The 20,447-nt window shown below is 45.8% G+C and overlaps 1 protein-coding gene across 4 annotated transcripts in view; it reads left to right on the top strand.

Annotated features, from left to right (window-relative positions):
- Positions 1 to 20,447, top strand: part of LOC110526655 (TATA-binding protein-associated factor 172) — a 75,005-nt gene that overhangs the window by 34,329 nt on the left and 20,229 nt on the right. For all 4 annotated transcript variants that reach the window (XR_016496516.1, XM_021607797.3, XM_090237069.1 and 1 more), the window contains 9 exons: positions 587 to 736; positions 1,893 to 2,038; positions 10,127 to 10,301; positions 10,596 to 10,790; positions 12,577 to 12,753; positions 14,340 to 14,580; positions 14,805 to 14,989; positions 15,069 to 15,225; positions 15,483 to 15,592. Coding sequence is in view for 3 of the 4 variants with exons in the window: in XM_021607797.3 (XP_021463472.1) it covers positions 587 to 736; positions 1,893 to 2,038; positions 10,127 to 10,301; positions 10,596 to 10,790; positions 12,577 to 12,753; positions 14,340 to 14,580; positions 14,805 to 14,989; positions 15,069 to 15,225; positions 15,483 to 15,592 (1,536 nt within the window). In the remaining variant the exon portion in view is untranslated. The remainder of the gene's footprint in view (positions 1 to 586; positions 737 to 1,892; positions 2,039 to 10,126; positions 10,302 to 10,595; positions 10,791 to 12,576; positions 12,754 to 14,339; positions 14,581 to 14,804; positions 14,990 to 15,068; positions 15,226 to 15,482; positions 15,593 to 20,447) is intronic.

Here is a 20,447-nt window from a genome sequence, read left to right as displayed (position 1 = left end):
GGCACATGAGCATTATCGGAATATGGCAAATATGAATAAATGATTGCATTCTATCCATGCTGGCTTTCACAGGATACCTGAGTCATGAAACAGATGTGAGGTGGGAGGGCATACATGCTGTCGTCAATTTTTTCATGCTGAATTTGCCTAAATGCGGAATGGAAAAACGTCAACATTTTTTTTTAAAATGACCCTAGGTTTTTGCAGATGTTTATTTTTATTTTTGTGACGTCATTACGTCCAGCTGTTTTTATCGACATGATTGTTAAATGGAAATGCACCCTAGCAGGCAATTGTTGCATCTGTTTTCTTTACAAACGTTCTAAATGTCAACAAAAAAATCACTGGACAAGTTAATGGAAACATGGCTAACGTCATATATCCTGACTAGGGATGCTACACTCCTGTCATTTTTCAATAAATTCCCTGGTTTTCCAGAAATCCTGGTTGATTGATTCAAATTTTCCTGCTTATTCCCTCCTGATTCTGGGATTTGGGGAAAACCAGGGAATTTAAATTCAGTTCCAGGAATTTTGCAACTGTAAATCCTGGCTGCTGTTTTTAACGGGTTTTTGTCTTCTTGTAGGTGTGGACCGAGCTGCTGCGCCAGGCCCCTCAGCAGTACGTAGTAGCAGCCAGCTGTCCCTGGATGGGCGCCTGGCTCTGTCTGATGATGCAAGCCTCTCACATCCCCATAGACATCAACATGCTGCTGGAAGTCAAGTCTCGCTGCAAGGTGAGAGGATGGTTACTCCGTTAGGTCTGATCGTTACATCCGCTACAGATTGTATTTCAATTGTGCTCTTATTCCAAAATTAGAGTGCGTGCGCCCTTAGGATATACACTCAGTGGCCAGTTTATTAGGTACACCACACCATTAACAAAAGTGGTTCGCTCCTACAGACAGAGAGTCACGTGGCCGTGGCTTGCTATATAAGGCAAGCACAGGCATCAAGGCATTGAATTACTGTTCGATTGAACTTTAGAATGGGCAAAACTAGTGACCTAAGCGACTTTGAGCGGTGGTATGATCGTTGGTTCCAGGCGCGCCGGTTCCAGTATCTCAAACGGCCGGCCTCCGGGGCTTTTCAGGCAAGACAGTGTCTATGCTTTACAGATAATGGAGCGACAAACTAAACATCCAGTCAGCTGCAGTCATGTGGGCAAAAACAGCTCGTTGATGAGATGTCAAAGGAGAATGACAAATATCGTGCAAGCTAACAGGCGGGCCACAAACTGACAAATAGCGGTACAGTACAACAGTGTTGTGCAGAACGGCATATCGGAACGCATAACTCGTCTGTCCTTGTCACGGATGGGATATTGCAACAGGCGCCCACACCAGATTCCACTCCTATCGGCTAAAACCAATAAGCGGCTCCAATGGGCACGCGATCACCAACACTGAACAATTGAGGAGTGGAAAACATTGCCTGGTCAGATGAATCCTGGTTCCTGTTGTCATGCTGATGACACAGGATTTGGCGTAAGCAGCATGAGTCCATGGCCACATCCTGCCTGGTGTCAACGTTACAGGCTGGTGGTGTAATGGTGTGGGGAATGTTTCCTGGCACACGTTAGGACCCTTGATACCAAATGAGCAATGTTTCCATGACCCAAATAATTCAGGTTGTTCTGGAGGCAAGGGGGGGGCAACGACCCGGTACTAGATAAACTGGCCACTGATTGTATATTGCCTCGTATGATGCAATAGTCTAGAGCGCTATTTATTAGGGCACACTGTAGACACTATTTGCAACGGAAAACAAAAGTGACTGTTCTTATTGGACAACCTCAGATGGTAGTCCGTTTTGGGCAAAAAATAAACATTTCAGGCCTACTGAACTCGACCCAGGGTTCTGATGCAGATGTTCTCTAATATCATTTGACAGGAGAAGGCTGGTGGGAAGCCTCGCCAGGGAGCCTTGGTTCAAGTGAAGGAGACTGTTCAGGAGTACATCGCCGGGGCAGAAACCGTGACCGAGGACCCAGTGACGCGGGACTATGTGGTGACACGGGCTCGACTCATGGCCGCTAAGTTAGTCTCTGTTTCTATTCCTCAATCTAATTTTTATCCCTAGAGAGATTTAAGAAAAATCACTAAATGGTAGATTTGGGACAGTAGGCAGCGGTTGGATCCTGAGAGACTAAGATTAAGAACTGAATGCAGCACTGTATGGTATCTGCAGACAGCTGCTACTCCGGGTTGGCCTGTTCACATCGTTTTGTCTCCAGGCCTCTTAGTGCCTGGCCGTCCTGGTATTCAGTGCATTCGGAAAGTATTCAGACCCCTTGACTTTTTCCACGTTACACATCCTTATTCTAAAATGGATACAAGTTTTTTTTCCCTCATCAATCTACACACAATACCCCATAATGACTAAGTGAACACAGGTTTTTATACATTTTCACACATTTATAAAGAATGTACCTTATTTACTTAAGTATTCCGGCCCTTTGCTATGAGACTCAATATTGAGCTCAGGTGCATCCTGTTTCCATTGATCATCCTTGAGATGTTTCTACAACTTGATTGGAGTTCACCTGTGGTAAATTCAATTGATTGGACATGATTTGGAAAGACACACACCAGTCTACAGTGCCTTGCGAAAGTATTCGGCCCCCTTGAACTTTGCGACCTTTTGCCACATTTCAGGCTTCAAACATAAAGATATAAAACTGTATTTTTTTTGTGAAGAGTCAACAACAAGTGGGACACAATCATGAAGTGGAACGACATTTATTGGATATTTCAAACTTTTTTAACAAATCAAAAACGGAAAAATTGGGCGTGCAAAATTATTCAGCCCCTTTACTTTCAGTGCAGCAAACTCTCTCCAGAAGTTCAGTGAGGATCTCTGAATGATCCAATGTTGACCTAAATGACTAATGATGATAAATACAATCCACCTGTGTGTAATCAAGTCTCCGTATAAATGCACCTGCACTGTGATAGTCTCAGAGGTCCGTCAAAAGCGCAGAGAGCATCATGAAGAACAAGGAACACACCAGGCAGGTCCGAGATACTGTTGTGAAGAAGTTTAAAGCCGGATTTGGATACAAAAATATTTCCCAAGCTTTAAACATCCCAAGGAGCACTGTGCAAGCGATAATATTGAAATGGAAGGAGTATCAGACCACTGCAAATCTACCAAGACCTGGCCGTCCCTCTAAACTTTCAGCTCATACAAGGAGAAGACTGATCAGAGATGCAGCCAAGAGGCCCATGATCATTCTGGATGAACTGCAGAGATCTACAGCTGAGGTGGGAGACTCTGTCCATAGGACAACAATCAGTCGTATATTGCACAAATCTGGCCTTTATGGAAGAGTGGCAAGAAGAAAGCCATTTCTTAAAGATATCCATAAAAAGTGTTGTTTAAAGTTTGCCACAAGCCACCTGGGAGACACACCAAACATGTGGAAAAAGGTGCTCTGGTCAGATGAAACCAAAATTGAACTTTTTGGCAACGGAGATTTGTCTTCCAACAAGACAATGATCCAAAACATAAAGCAAAATCTACAATGGAATGGTTCAAAAATAAACATATCCAGGTGTTAGAATGGCCAAGTCAAAGTCCAGACCTGAATCCAATCGAGAATCTGTGGAAAGAACTGAAAACTGCTGTTCACAAATGCTCTCCATCCAACCTCACTGAGCTCGAGCTGCTTTGCAAGGAGGAATGGGAAAAAATGTCAGTCTCTTGATGTGCAAAACTGATAGAGACATACCCCAAGCGACTTACAGCTGTAATCGCAGGAAAAGGTGGCGCTACAAAGTATTAACTTAAGGGGGCTGAATAATTTTGCACGCCCAATTGTTCAGTGTTTGATTTGTTAAAAAGGTTTGAAATATCCAATAAATGTCGTTCCACTTCATGATTGTGTCCCACTTGTTGTTGATTCTTCACAAAAAAATACAGTTTTATATCTTTATTTTTGAAGCCTGAAATGTGGCAAAAGGTCGCAAAGTTCAAGGGGGCTGAATACTTTCGCAAGGCACTGTATATAAGGTCCCACAGTTGAATGTGCATGTCAGAGGAAAAACCAAGCCATGAGGTCGAAGGCATTGTCCGTAGAGATCCGAGACAGGATTGTGTCGAGGCAAAGACCTGGGGAAGGGTACCAAAAATGTCTTCAGCATTGAAGGTCCCCAAGAACACAGTGGCCTCATTTTATTTTTTGTGTATTTTACGCCCTTTTTCTCCCCATTGTCGATATTGTCTCATCGCTGCAACTCACCAATATGCTCGAGAGAGAGAGAGAGAGAGAGGCAAAGGTCAAGTCATGCCAAACCGCGCTTCTTAACACCTGCCCGCTTAACCCGGAAGCCAGGTGCACCAATGTGTCAGAGGAAACACTACAACTGGTGACCGAAGTCAGCCTGCAGGCGCCCGGACTGCCACAAGGAGCCACTATAGCGCGATGAGTCAAGTAAAGCCTCCCCTAACCAGGACGGTGCTGGGCCAATTGTTTGCTTCCCTATGGGACTCCCAGTCACGGCCAGTTGTGACACAGCCTGGGTTTACGCTCAGCTTAGACCACTGCTCCACTGGGGAGGCGGCCTTCATCACTCTTGAAAGAAGTTTGGAACCACCAAGACTATTCCTAGTGCTGGCCGCCCTGCCAAACTGAGCAATCTGGGAAGAGGGGCACACAGCCAAGACAATGCTGGAGTGGCTTTGGGACAAGTCTCTGAATGTCCTTGAGTGGCCTGGACTTGAACCCGATCGAACTTCTCTGGAGAGACCTGGAAATAGCTGTGCAGCAATGCTTCCCATTAGAGGTCGACCGATTAATCGGAATGGCCGATTAATTAGGACCAATTTCAAGTTTTCATAACAATCGGAAATCTGTATTTTTGGACAACAATTATTATTGTTATTATTTTTTTACACCTTTATTTAACTAGGTAAGTCAGTTAACCTCTCTATGGTATGTGGGACGCTAGCAGACAAATCATTACAAACAGTAAACAGCCATGTAGAAGAGAAATAGAGATAAAATTAATCCCTTAACTTTGATGATCTTCATATGGTGGCACTCAGAAGACATTCATTTACTCAATAAATGTTCCTTTTTTTCGATTAAGTCTCTTTATATCCAAAAGCCTCAGTTTTGTTCACGTGTTTTCTTCAGGAGTCCACAGGCTCAAACACAGTCAAAACAGGCAGACAAAAAAATCCAAATTGTATCCGTAAAGTTCATAGAAACATGTCAAACGATGTTTATATTCAATCCTCAGGTTGTTTTTAGCCTAAATGCTCTATAATATTTCAACCGGACAATAACGACATCAATATAAAAGGTAAGCAAGAAAGGCACTCTCGGGATAGCGCATGAATTCGCTCTGTGACACAGTAGGGTCCACTCATTCAGATTGGTCTTACTCCCTCATTTATCAGAATACAAGCCTGAAACAATTTCTAAAGACTGTTGACATCTAGTGGAAGGCATAGGAACTGCAATTTGAGTCCTAAGTCTCAAATTTGAGTCCTAAAAAACAACTTACTGAATGGATTTCTCTCAGGTTTTCGCCTGCCAAATCAGTTCTGTTATACTCACAGACATTATTTTGACAGGTTTGGAAACTTTATAGAGTGTTTTCTATCCATGCATATCATATCTTCTGGGCCCAAGTAGCAGGCCGCTTAATTTGGGCATGCTTTTCATCCAAAATTCCAAATGCTGCCCCCTACCCTAAAGAAGTTAAGATCAAATTCTTATTTTCAATGACGGCCTAGGAACGGTGGGTTAACTGCCTTGTTCAGGGGCAGAACGACAGATTTTTACCTTGTCATCTCGGGGGATTCAATCTTGCAACTCTACGGTTAACTAGTCCAATGCTCTAACAACCTGCCTCACGAGGAGCCTGCCTGTTATGCGAATGCAGTAAGAAGCCAAGGTAAGTTGTTAGCTAACATTAAACTTATCTTATAAAAAACAATCAATCATAATCACTAGTTAACTACACATGGTTGATGATATTACTAGTTTATCTAGCATGTCCTTCGTTGCATATAATCGATGCGGCGCACATTCGCGGAAAAAGGACTGTCGTTGCTCCAACGTGTACCTAACCATAAACATCACCTTTCTTAAAATCAATACACAGAAGTATATATTTTTAAACCTGCATATTTAGCTAAAAGAAATCCAGGTTAGCAGGCAATATTAACCAGGTGAAATTGTTGTAGTAGCTACTATCTTGTCTCATCGCTACAACTCCCGTACGGGCGAAGGTTGAAAGTCATGCGTCCTCCGATACACAACCCAACCAAGCTGCACTGCTTCTTAACACAGCGTGCATCCAACCCGGAAGCCAGCCGCACCAATGCGCCGGGGAAACACCGTGCACCTGGCCACCTTGGTTAGCGCACACTGCGCCCAGCCCGCCACAGGAGTCACTGGTGCGCGATGAGACAAGGACACCCCTACCGACCAAGCCCTCCCTAACCCGGGCGACGCTAGGCCAATTGTGCGTCGCCCCACGGACCTCCCGGTCGCGGCCGGTTACGACAGAGCCTGGGCGCGAACCCAGGGACTCTGATGGCACAGCTGCAGTACAGCGCCCTTAACCACTGCGCCACCCGGGAGGCCGGGGAAAAAATATTTAATCAATTTTAGAATATGGCTATAACGTAACAATGTGGAAAAAGTCAAGGGGTCGGAGTCCTTCCCTAATGCACTGTATGTTGACTGATAGTGGACGCAGAGACAAACTTTTGCTGTTTTTAAAGCTAATTTCCTGCAATTTTACACATTTTGCAGTGGTCTTATGCTATGAGTGACTCAAACATTACTATCATGAAAACTATTAAAAAATCAGATTTTTTGGGGAGTGGTGGCCTGATGAAAGATGGCGCCAAAGAGATGGCAGCTTCGGTTCTAGTCCTTAGAAAACAGTGCAGTCTTTTGTTTTTTATGTATTTCTTACATAGTTAGCCCAGAGAACCTTAAGTGTTATTACATATAGCTGGGAAGAACTATTGGATATCAGAGAGACATCAATTTATCAGCACAACCAGCACTACGACCAGGAATATGACTTTCCCAAAGCGGATCCTTTGTCTGCACCTCCCAGGGCATTCGAACTGATTCCAGAGGCCGACTCAAAACAACGCAGCCGGAGGAGAGGGTGCTGGAGCAGTCTTCTAGTGAGGTTTCGGATGCGTGCACACCACCCACCGCTTCTGAGTATATTACTCGCTATTGTCCAGTCCCTAGTTAACAAAGTTGACGAAATTAGGGTAAAAGTTGCTTTCCAAAGACATATCCAGGATTATAACATACTCCGTTTCACAGAAACATGGCTAGCTTGGGACATGCTGTCAAAGTCAGTACAGCTAACAGGATTTTCAGTGCATCGCGCCAACCGGAATAACCATCTCTCCGGTAAGAAGAGCGATGATTAATGACTCATGGTGTAACTGTAACAACGTACAGGAACTCAAGTCCTTTTGTTCACTTGACCTAGAATTCCTCAATCAAATAGCGACCGTATTATCTCCCAAGAGAACTCTCCTCCGTTATTGTCACAGCCGTGTATATCCCCCTGCAAGTGGATACCAAGACGGTCATCAAGGAACTTCACTGGACTTTATGCAAACTGGAAACCATATCCTGAGGCTGCATATATTGTAGCTGGGGATTTTGACAAAGAATTTAGGCAGCCTTTTTCTCAAATTAGCTATCAGCATATCGATTGCAGTACACAAGCGATTAACACGCTCAACCATTGCTACTCCAACATCCTCGATGCATACAAGGCCCTCCCCACCCTCCTTTTGGCAAATCTGACCATGACTTCATCTTGTTGCTCCACTCCTATAAGCAGAAACTAAAACGGAAAGCGCCCTTGCTTTGGTCGGACCAGTGTCGGATAGACCTATCGGATTCCACGTTTCACGATCGCTTCGATCACGTGGACTGGGATATGTTCCAGGTAGCCTCAGATAACAACGCTGACTCGGTGAGCGAGTTTATAAGGAAGTCTATAGGAGATGTTGTACCCACTATGAATATTAAAACCTTCCCTAACCAGAAACCGTGGATTGATGGCAGCATTCGCACAAAGCATGTACCTCCACATCTTATCATGGCAAGGCAACTGGGAATATGGCCGAATACAAACAGTGTAGTTATTCCCTCCGTAAGGCAATCAAACAAGCAAAGTGTCAGTATAGAGTCAAAGTGGAGTCGCAATTCAACGGCTCAAACACGAAACGTATGTGGCGGGGTCTACAGACAATCACGGATTACAAAAAGAAAACCATCGTCTTGCTTCCGGACAAATTAATAAACTTCTTTGCACGCTTTGAGGACAGCAGTGCCACCGACGCGAACCACTACCAAAAACTTTGGGCACCTTCTCCGTGGCTGACGTGAGTAAAACATTTTAAATGGGTTAACCCTCGCAAGGCTGCTGGCCGAGACGCCATCCCTAGCCGCGTCCTCAGAGTATGCGCAGACCAGCTGGCTGGTGTGTTTACGGACATATTCAATCAATCTCTATCCCAGTCTACTGTCCCCATATGCTTCAAGATGGCCATCATTGTTCCTGTTCCCAAGAAAGCCTAGGTAACTGAACTAAATGACTACCGCCCCGTAGCACTCCTGTCATCCTGAAGTGCTTTGAGAGACTAGTCAAGGATCCTATCACCTCCACCCTACCTGTCATCCTAGACCCATTTCAATTTGCTTTACCGCCCCAATAGGTCCACAGACAATGCAATCGCCATCACACTGCACACTACCCTATCCCATCTGGACAAGAGGAATACCTTTGTAAGAATCCTGTTAATTGACTACAGCTCAGCATTCAACACCATACTACCCTCCAAACTCATCATTAAACTTGAGTCGCTGGGTGTTGACCCTGCCCTTTGCAACTGGGTCCTGGACTTACTGACGGGCTGCACCCCAGGTGGTGAAGGTAGGAAACATCTGCACTACGCTGATCCTCAACACTGGGGCCCCACAAATGTGTGTTCTCAGCCCCCTCCTGTACTCCCTGTTCACCCATGACTGCGTGGCCATGCACGCCTCTAACTCAATAATCAAGTTTGCAGTATGACACATCAGTGGTAGGCTTGATTACCAACAACGATGAGACGGCCTACATGGAGGAAGTGAGGGCCCTCGGAGTGTGGTGTCAGGACATTAACCTCTCACTCAACGTCAACAAAAGAAAAGAGATGATCGTGGACTTCAGGAAACAGCAGAGGTTGACACCCCCCCCCCCCCCATCTACATCGATGGGACTGCAGTGGAGAAAGTGGAAAGTTTTAAGTTCCTCCGTGTACGTATCACCGACAAACTGATATGGTCCACGCACACACAGTGTGTGTTCTACCTTAGGAGGCTAAAAAAATGTGGCTTGTCACCAAAAACCCTCACTAACTTCTACAGGCGCACAATCGAGAGCATCATGTCGGGCTATATCACCGCCTGGTACGGCAACTGCACCGCCCTCAACTGCATGGCTCTGCAGAGGGGGGTGCGGTCTGCACAACGCATCACTGGAGGAAAACGACCTGCCCTCCAGGACAACTTACACCACCCCGATGTCACAGGAAGGCCAAAAAGATCATCAAGGACAATAACCACCCGAGCCACTGCTTGTTCAACCCACTTCCATTCAGAAGATGATGTCAGTACAGGTGCATCAAAGCTGGGACAGAGATTGAAAAACAGCTTCTATCTCAAGGCCACCAGATTGTTAAACAGCCATCATTAGCACAGAGGCGGCTGCCTACCTACAGACTTGATAACATTGGTCACTTTAGTATATGGAACACTAGTCACTTAAAGTAATGCGAGATATGTAAACATTCTTATCTCATGTATATACTAAACTATCTATCATTGCATCTTAGCCGCTCTGTCACTGCTCATCCATATATTTATATATTCTTATTCCTTTACTTAGATTTGTGTGCACATCCCAGCATATTGTTTTCCTCACTGAACTAACCAGTATGCAAACTAAAACTTGTGTTCTCTTGACCGACAAAAGAAGGCGAGGGGGAAAACAAAACCCCACTGTGGTAGAATTGCGACGAATCCAGTTCCAACACTTGCATAAATGATGAATGTCTAAAATAATTTTATTTCTCTACTTCAGGCTGTTGGGGGCCCTGTGTCGGTGTATTTGCGACCCGCAGCTCAATTCATCCTCCCAGGACATCCGGCCGGCTGAGTCGCTGGGCCAGCTGCTCCTCTTCCACCTCAACTCCAAGTCTGCACTGCAGCGCATCGTTGTGGCCCTGGTCCTCTGTGAGTGGGCCGCCGTGCAGAAGGTGGGGCCCGAGTCTCTTTTTCGTTCGTCAGATTTTATCGTTTGGTGCTGTCTGAATAGGAGTTGTTCACCACAATTCTATCAGGATTTATTTTAGAACTGCTTTTATGGCCGGGATTCAAACAAACACAAACTACCTGTGCAGAGCTATTTTTACCTTTAATTTCAGCTTGAGCCTACATCAAAGGTGTACCGTAGATAGCCAACACGATACCAGCAAACTGTAGTTTCATTGAATCCCAGCCAATGTCAAATGAAACCTTGTCCGCCTTGCCTCCGCCTTCTCTTGACTCAGGTGGTGTCAGCCATGGTCCAGCCTCGCCTGTTAGCCATCCTGTCAGAGCAGCTGTACTACGATGAGATCGCCATTCCCTTCACACGCATGCAGAACGAGTGTAAGCAGCTCATCGCCCTGCTGGCCGACGCTCAGATCGACGTGCGCGACCGCCTCAACTGCAGCGTGTTCACTATCGACCAGGCCAACGAACTGGTGAGGACGACACTCCCACTGTATCTGTGTTACATCCCTAAAAGATAAAATGGCAGCCAAATCCAGTGTTTCAATGACATTGTGGATTTCAATTGTCTATTTGTCAGAACAGACATTTTTCTGCTCTTGACAGTTCAGACCGCATTTCTTTATTGCCCGTTCCGGGATTCGAGTCATCAACCCTCCGGCTACAGGTCGGCCTCTAGCCTTTGGGCCACCTACTGGCCACCTTCCATCTCCATGGCTCAGTCTAAGCTCAGTGGGGATCAAGTTATGACTTATAATATTCAACATGTTTGATTTTAAAAAAACATTTTATGCGCTCATTAAGAAAGTTAGGTTACTATTGTGCTATGTGCTGTCTCTGTGGTGTGTTGGCTTGTCTGGGAAGAAGGCCATGGCCCTGTGCCCGTCTGCCATGGAGACACAGGGGTGTGATGACGCCGTGTTAGAGAGACTGATGGTAGTGTACTAATTTTGACTGTCTCTGGTCCTATGCTCCCGAGTGGCGCAGCGGTCTAAGGCACTGCATCTCGGTGCAAGAGGCGACTCTACTGTCCCTGGTTTGAATCCAGGCTGAATCACATCCCGCCGTGATTGGGAGTCCCGTAGGGCGGCGCACAATTGGCCCAGCGTTGGCCGGGGTAGGCCGTAACTGACTTCCCTAGTTAAATAAAATATGCCACTGTCTGGGAGCAAAAACAATTCTAGCTTTAGGAGAAGGTGGCTGCTTTGACTAAGTGTACTACTCCCATGTTTTTGCCACCTTGGTTAAGTCTTCATAGATTCATAACCTACATTTTCAACACAGATTAAATGCAGCTTTTAGCCGAAGACATTTTGAGCTGTCTGAAGTCATTACATTTATGTTTAAATATTGAATCAATGTTCTCCAGGGGTCGCATTAGGTTTCAGAAACCTTCATTTTCAAAACGCAGACCATCGTATGTTTTTAAACCATTTCACCTGCATTGACATTTTTTTTTTTTTTGAAAGTTTTTGTTGTTGTTGCTCCAGTAGAGTTATCAGGGGTGTGCAACTATAGTTTTTCATTACACAAAATAAATGAATGCAAAACATTTGGGAGGGAATCGCTTAGTTTTCCTCAGGGGACAACCGAAGTGCTGCGCCATTTGGTTAGCAGCCACGCATAAGTAAAATGACTTACTATGAAAGAGCGCGGTATCTTTTGCATAGACGATACAATGCCATCGGCAACATTTTCCTTTGCATTTTAACTTGCTAAAACCACCGCAGAAAAGTAAACGTCAGTCAGAGCGCTGTCTACCGATCAAATGTACCTTTGTGAATGCGGGGGATTTAATTGGTTTGAAGACGAGCAAGATTTTTCATCTGGGTGGAAAAGTGCAACTGAAAGCACAATTTGTGTAACATTTAGGATTTGGCGCGAACTGCGACAGAAGCGTGCAGACATTACAATGAGAAGTATTTTAGATGGACATTTACAAAATGCCTGCGTTAACAGAACGCAGTGTTATATTTGATCTTATCTGCGTGAAAAACTCTGAATTTTGTGTTATTGCGACCTCTGGTTCTCATCTATTTTGTTGAACAGCGGTAATGGAATGATTGTTTTGTAAAGAGATTTGCCCTGAATCTGTCATTCCCTATCAGACTTTGGGTCATTTCCCTTAACTTCGATGGAATTGAACTATAGACCCTATTGAGGTTAATGGAGGCTGAACGCCATTGTATCGAACGATGACAAACCCAGGAATGCTATGAATCACCTTCTACATCCTCTCCTTTTTCCTTCCATACCTAGGTGACCACTATCTTCGCAGAGTCCACCGTGGGCCTGGATACGAAGTCCAAACAGTTTCATCCACTGGACAGCAAACGTCAGCAGGCCCAGTCCACAGTGGGCGAGACCAGTGTGGAGTGGCAGCAGCTGCACCTGCGCGTCCACATGTTCACCGCCTGCGCCGTGGTTAACCTGCAGGTAGGTCATGTCATCTAACACTGGAAACTTGGTTCCTTTATCGACACTTTGCCTTCCCTGATATCGATACCATGTCTATTCAAATGGTTTTGTTTGAATAATTTGTACATAACATATACACTTAGTTTGCAAAACATTAAGAACACATGTTCTTTCCATGACAGACTGACCAGGTGAAAGCTATGATCCCTTATTGATGTCACTTACATCTACTTCAATGGGTGTAGATGAAGAGGAGGAGGCCAGATAAGGGATTTTTAAGCCATTCAGAGAGTGAATGGTCAAGACAAAATATTTTAGTGCCTTTTAAACGGGGTATGGTAGTAGGTGCAAGGTTATGTCAAGAACTGCAACACTGCTGGGTTTTTCACGCTTAACAGTTTCCCGTGTGCATCAAGAATGGTCCACCACCCAAAGGACATCCAGCCAACTTGACATAACTGAGACCGGCACTGAAGTCAACATGGGCCAGCACCCCTGTGGAACGCTTTCAACACCTTGTTAGAGTCCATGCCTCGATGAATTGAGGCTGTTCTGAGGGCAAAAGGGGGGATGCATAACTCTATATTAGGAAAGTGTTCCTAATGTTTGGTACTCAGTGTAGGTTTACCATTTTGTAAGTATTTTTCCCCTCTGCTCACCGTTCTAGCCAACACATTGTTATGCATAATGTTCTTAATTGAAGCTCTATTTGGCATTGCAAAGTAGGTCATTGTCTCTATTTGCTGCTGAACGTTATTCAGTATTTTTTTAAATCCTCATTTACACTGGACAAAAATGTAAATGTAACGTGTAAGGTGTTGGCCCCATGTTTCATGAGCTGAAATAAATAAATCCCAGAAATGTTGTGCACAAATTTGTTTACATCCCTGTTAGTGAGCATTTCTCCATTGCCAAGATAATCCATCCACCTGACAGGTGTGGCATATCAGGAAGCTGATTAAACCACATGATCATTGCACAGGCCACTTTAAAATGTCCCGTTTTGTCACACTACACAATGCCACAAATGTCTCAAGTTTTGAGGGAGCGTGCAATTGGCATGCTGACTGCGGCAATGTCCACCAGCTGTTGCCAGAGAATTGCACATTCATTTCTCTACCATAAGCTGCCTCCAACGTCATTTTAGAGAATTTGGCCGTACGTCCAACTGGCCTCAACTGCAGACCACGTGCAACCACGCCAGCCCAGGACCTCCACATCCGGCTTCTTCACCTGCGGGATCGTCTGTGGGGGGTTGCTGAGGAGTATTTCTGTCTGTAATAAAGCCCTTTTGTGGGGGAAAACTGATTGCCTTGTCCCCACTGTGGGTGGGCCATCCATAGATTAGGGACTAATGACTTTATTTCAATTGAACTGCTATCCTCATATGAACTGTATCTCAGTAAAATCTTTGACATTGTTGCATTTTATATTTTTGTTTCAGTACAGATGCATAGTATTGATACATGGTATCATATGGAAACTGAAGTGTACAGCGTTAAATCTGGGTTGTGTTCATTAGGCACCAAACGGACTGAAACAGACTACCTGGACTTGTCCAATAGCAAACGCTCATTTTCATTTTCTCTCATCCCAACCTGCAGGCGTTACCAGACAAGCTGAACCCAGTGGTGCGTCCGCTCATGGAGGCAGCTAAGCGGGAGGAGAACACCCTGGTTCAGGGTTACGCCGCCTCCTTCATCGCCAAGCTGCTGCAGCAGTGTGCTACTAGGCAGCCGTGTCCCAATTCCAAGATCGTCAAGAACCTGTGTTCGTCGATCTGCATGGACCCCCTACTCACGCCCTCCTCGGCCTGCCCCGTGCCCCCCACTCAGACTGCCAAAGGTATGGGATGGGATGCACAACATTTTTAATCTGGGTCATGTTCATGAGGGCACACCATAGTGAAATGTAGACTAAAACTGGAGAAGATATTGTGGTCCCTCCGTGTTTCAGCCTGATGAACAAGACCCAGATTAACACTATTGAGGTTGTGGCTGCCAGAAACAGATATTACGTAGAACCCTCTGAAACTCACTCTGTTGACCCTTTCTCTCTTTCGCCCCTAGCTGGCATGTCAGAGAAAGAATGCATGCACCACATGGTCAATAAGACTAAGGGCATTATCACCCTCTACCGCCACCAGAGGGCAGCATTTGTCATCACCAGCAAGAGGGGCCCCACCCCCAAAACCTCCAAGACCCCCACCACTGAACTGCCACCCGGCAGCACCATCACCACAGATACTGATGAGGTGGGTGACAGAGAGAGCAAACATCTACCTGTGTATTGACTGTGTTCCTGATGACTATGGTTTATTTTGACCGTTTCAGAATAAAAAGCCATTTCTCGTTCAGAGAAGAGGTGCCGAGTTCTCTCTGACGACGGTTGCCAGGCACTTTGGCCAGGAGCTGACGGGGTCACTGCCCTACCTGTGGGAGTTTGTGGTGGGACCTTTGAGGGCCGTGGTGGAGAACAACCAAGGCATCGGTATGCTACACTCTTCATTAGATCATATGGGTCATGTTCATTTGGGATCACCGCAACTGAAAGCAAACGTTTCTTATTGGACAAGTAAAGGTAGCCATGCCCTGTTTCAGTCCCATTTGGTGCCTAATGAACAGGATCAAGACATATTGCTATTTGCTACCCTCTGTCCACTTCCAGATGGGCATCTTCCTATACCTCTTGTGAGGGTTGTCATCAATGAAGAGATATTGATGCATTTCTGCTCTATGGTGTTGTAGATGCAAAGCTCCAGTTGGAGAGGGGGGATGCTGCAGCCCAGGAGCTGGTCAACTCTCTGCAGGTGCTGGAGGTCACGGCTGGAGCCATGGCCCCCGAGCTCAAACCTCTGGTAAGACAACATGCAGGAGTTAAATTTGATTTGATTTTGATTTGAATCTCACCAGTAGAAACACCACCATCCTATCTACCAAACTCCAGTAAAAGATTGACTTCTCTAAGCTCAAAATTTCTCCAATGTTTTCACACCTCAGTTGTTTTCACACCCACATCCCTCGCCATCTGCTGTGTAGGTCCAGAAAAGTATTCAGACCCATTGGCTTTCAACGTTTTGTTAGGCCTGATTCTATAACTGATGAAATAGTTATTCCACCTTTAACTGGCCTACCAGGCAATTCGTTCCAGTCATTGGCAGCAGAGAACTGGAAGGAGACGCGGCCATAGGAGGAGTTGGCTGCTGGAGCGCATGCTATGGGTGGGTGCTGCTATGGTGACCAGTGAGCTGAGATAAGGCTGGGCTTTACCTAGCAGAGACTTATGCCAGTGGGTTTGTGACCTGGAGCCAGTGGGTTTGTGACGAATATGAAGTGAGGGCCAGCCAACGAGAGCATACAGGTCGCAGTGGTGGGTAGTATATGGGGCTTTGGTGACAAAATGGATGGCACTGTGATAGACTACATCCAGTTTACTAAGTAGAGTGTTGGAGGCTATTTTGTAAATGACATCGCCGAAGTCAAGGATCGGTAGGATAGTCAGTTTTACAAGGGTATGTTTGGCAGCATGAGTAAAGGTTGCTTTGTTGCGAAATAGGAAGCCGATTCTAGATTTAATTTTGGATTTGAGATGCTTAATATGAGTCTGGAAGGAGACTTTACAGTCTAACCAGACACCTAGGTATTTGTAGTTATCCACATATTCTAAGTCAGAACCGTCCAGAGTAGTGATGCTAGATGGGTGCGGGCAGCGATCGGTTGAAGAGCATGCATTTAGTTTCACTTGCATTTAAGAGCAATTGGAGGCCACGGAAGGAGTGTTGTATGGCATTTACGCTTGTCTGGAGGTTTGTTAACACAGTGTCCAAAGAAGGGCCAGAGGTATACAGAATGGTGTCGTCTGCATAGAGGTGGATCAAATCAAATCAAATCAAATTTAATTTGTCACATACACATGGTTAGCAGATGTTAATGCGAGTGTAGCGAAATGCTTGTGCTTCTAGTTCCGACAATGCAGTAATAACCAACAAGTAATCTAACTAACAATTCCAAAACGACTGTCTTGTACACAGTGTGAGGGGATAAAGAATATGTACATAAGGATATATGAATGAGTGATGGTACAGAGCAGTATAGGCAAGATACAGTAGATGGTATCGAGTACAGTATATACATATGAGATGAGTATGTAAACAAAGTGGCATAGTTAAAGTGGCTAGTGATACATGTATTACATAAGGATACAGTCGATGATATAGAGTACAGTATATACGTATGCATATGAGATGAATAATGTAGGGTAAGTAACATTATATAAGGTAGCATTGTTTAAAGTGGCTAGTGATATATTTACATCATTTCCCATCAATTCCTATTATTAAAGTGGCTGGAGTTGAGTCAGTGTCAGTGTGTTGTCAGCAGCCACTCAATGTTAGTGGTGGCTGTTTAACAGTCTGATGGCCTTGAGATAGAAGCTGTTTTTCAGTCTCTCGGTACCAGCTTTGATGCACCTGTACTGACCTCGCCTTCTGGATGATAGCGGGGTGAACAGGCAGTGGCTCGGGTGGTTGATGTCCTTGATGATCTTTATGGCCTTCCTGTGACATCGGGTGGTGTAGGTGTCCTGGAGGGCAGGTAGTTTGCCCCCGGTGATGCGTTGTGCAGACCTCACTACCCTCTGGAGAGCCTTACGGTTGAGGGCAGAGCAGTTGCCGTACCAGGCGGTGATACAGCCCGCCAGGATGCTCTCGATTGTGCATCTGTAGAAGTTTGTGAGTGCTTTTGGTGACAAGCCGAATTTCTTCAGCCTCCTGAGGTTGAAGAGGCGCTGCTGCGCCTTCTTCACAATGCTGTCTGTGTGAGTGGACCAATTCAGTTTGTCTGTGATGTGTATGCCGAGGAACTTAAAACTTGCTACCCTCTCCACTACTGTTCCATCGATGTGGATAGGGGGGTGTTCCCTCTGCTGTTTCCTGAAGTCCACAATCATCTCCTTAGTTTTGTTGACGTTGAGTGTGAGGTTATTTTCCTGACACCACACTCCGAGGGCCCTCACCTCCTCCCTGTAGGCCGTCTCGTCGTTGTTGGTAATCAAGCCTACCACTGTTGTGTCGTCCGCAAACTTGATGATTGAGTTGGAGGCGTGCGTGGCTACGCAGTCGTGGGTGAACAGGGAGTACAGGAGAGGGCTCAGAACGCACCCTTGTGGGGCCCCAGTGTTGAGGATCAGCGGGGAGGAGATGTTGTTGCCTACCCTCACCACCTGGGGGCGGCCCGTCAGGAAGTCCAGTACCCAGTTGCACAGGGTGGGGTCGAGACCCAGGGTCTCGAGCTTGATGACGAGCTTGGAGGGTACTATGGTGTTGAATGCCGAGCTGTAGTCAATGAACAGCATTCTCACATAGGTATTCCTCTTGTCCAGATGGGTTAGGGCAGTGTGCAGTGTGGTTGAGATTGCATCGTCTGTGGACCTATTTGGGCGGTAAGCAAATTGGAGTGGGTCTAGGGTGTCAGGTAGGGTGGAGGTGATATGGTCCTTGACTAGTCTCTCAAAGCACTTCATGATGACGGAAGTGAGTGCTACGGGGCGGTAGTCGTTTAGCTCAGTTACCTTAGCTTTCTTGGGAACAGGAACAATGGTGGCCCTCTTGAAGCATGTGGGAACAGCAGACTGGTATAGGGATTGATTGAATATGTCCGTAAACACACCGGCCAGCTGGTCTGCGCATGCTCTGAGGGCGCGGCTGGGGATGCCGTCTGGGCCTGCAGCCTTGCGAGGGTCAGAGAATCACCCGCAGCAAGAGCGACGTCATTGATGTATACAGAGAAAAGAGTCAGCCCGAGAATTGAACCCTGTGGCACCCCCATAGAGGCTGCCAGAGGTTCAGACCTCATGCCCTCTGATTTGACACACTGAACTCTTACTGAGAAGTAGTTGGTGAACCAGGCGAGGCAGTCATTTGAGAAACTAAAGCTGTTGAGTCTGCCAATAAGAATGCGGTGATTGACAGAGTCAAAAGCCTTGGCCAGGTTGATGAAGACGTCTGCACAATATTGTCTTTTATCGATGGCGGATATGATATCGTTTAGGACCTTGAGCGTGGCTGAGGTGCACCCATGACCAGCTCGGAAACCAGATTGCATAGTGGAGAAGGTACAGTGGGATTCGAAATGATCAGTGATCTGTTTGTTAACTTGGCTTTCAAAGACTTTAGATAGGCAGGGTAGGATAGATATAGGTCTGTAACAGTTTGGGTCTAGAGTGTCTCCCCCTTTGAAGAGGGGGATGACTGAGGCAGCTTTCCAATCTTTAGGGATCTTAGACAATACGAAAGAGAGGTTGAACAGGCTAGTAATAGGGGTTGCAAGAATTGCGGCAGATAATTTTAGAAAGAGAGGGTCTAGCCCAGCTGATTTTTAGGGGTCCAGATTTTGCAGCTCTTTCAGAACATCAGCTTTCTGGATTTGGGTGAAGGAGAAATGGGGAGGCTTGGGCAAGTTGCTGTGGGGGGTGCAGAGCTGTTGTCCGGGGTAGGGGTAGCCAGGTGGAAAGCATGGCCAGCCGTAGAAAAATGCTTATTGAAATTCTCGATTATCGTAGATTTTTTCGGTGGTGACAGAGTTTCCTTGCCTCAGTGCAGTGGGCAGCTGGTAGGAGGTGATCTTATTCTCCATGGACTTTATAGTGTCCCAGAACTTTTTGGAGTTTGTACTACAGGATGCAAATTTCTGTTTGAAAAAGCTAGCCTTTGCTTTCCTAACTGCCTGTGTATATTGGTTCCTAACTTCCCTGAAAAGTTGCAAACCGCGGGGGCTATTCGATGCTAATGCAGTACACCACAGGATGTTTTTATGCTGGTCAAAGACAGTCAGGTTTGGAGTGAACCAAGAGCTATATCTGTTCTTAGTTCTATATGTTTTTGAACGGGGCATGCTTATTTAAGATGGTGAGGAATGCACTTTTAAAGAATAACCAGGTATACTCTACTGACGGAATGAGGTCAACATCCTTCCAGGATACCCGGGCCAGGTCGATAAGAAAGGCCTGCTCGCTGAAGTGTTTTTGGGAGCGTTTGATAGGTATGAGGGGTGGTCGTTTGACCGCGGAACCATTATGGCAATGAGGCAGTGATCGCTGAGATCCTGGTTGAAGACGGTAGAGGTGTATTTAGAGGGCAGTTTGGTCAGGATGATATCTGAGAATGCCCGTGTTTACGGATTTAGGGTTGTACCTGGTAGGTTCCTTGATAATTTATGTGAGATTGAGGGCATCTAGCTTAGATTGTAGGATGGCTGAGGTGTTAAGCATATCCCAGTTTAGGTCACCTAACAGTACAAACTGAAGATGAATGGGATGCAAGTAATTCACATATGGTGACCAGGGCACAGCTGGGGGCTGAGGGGGGTCTATAACAAGCGGCAACAGTGAGACTTATTTCTGGAAAGGTGGATTTTTAAAAGTAGAAGCTCAAACTGTTTGGGCACAGACCTGGATAGCAAGACATAGCCTGCACAGTTGAAACTCCACCCCCCTTGGCTTTTCTATCTTGGCAGCAAATGTTGTAGTTGGGGATGGAAATGTCAGAATTGTTGGTGGCCTTCCTAATCCAGGATTCAGACACGGTTAGGACATCAGGGTTGGTGGAGTGTGCTAAAGCAGTGAAAAAAAAAAACTTAGGGAGGAGGCTTCTGATGTTAACATGCATGAAACCAAGGATTTTACGGTTACAGAACTCAACAAATGAGAGCGCCTGG

Source organism: Oncorhynchus mykiss, chromosome 1, assembly GCF_057628025.1.
Source record: "Oncorhynchus mykiss isolate SJ-2025 chromosome 1, ASM5762802v1, whole genome shotgun sequence".
Classification (NCBI taxonomy): Eukaryota; Metazoa; Chordata; class Actinopteri; order Salmoniformes; family Salmonidae; genus Oncorhynchus; species Oncorhynchus mykiss.
Note: the sequence above shows the minus strand (reverse complement) of the source record. Positions and strands in the feature narration are given on the sequence as shown.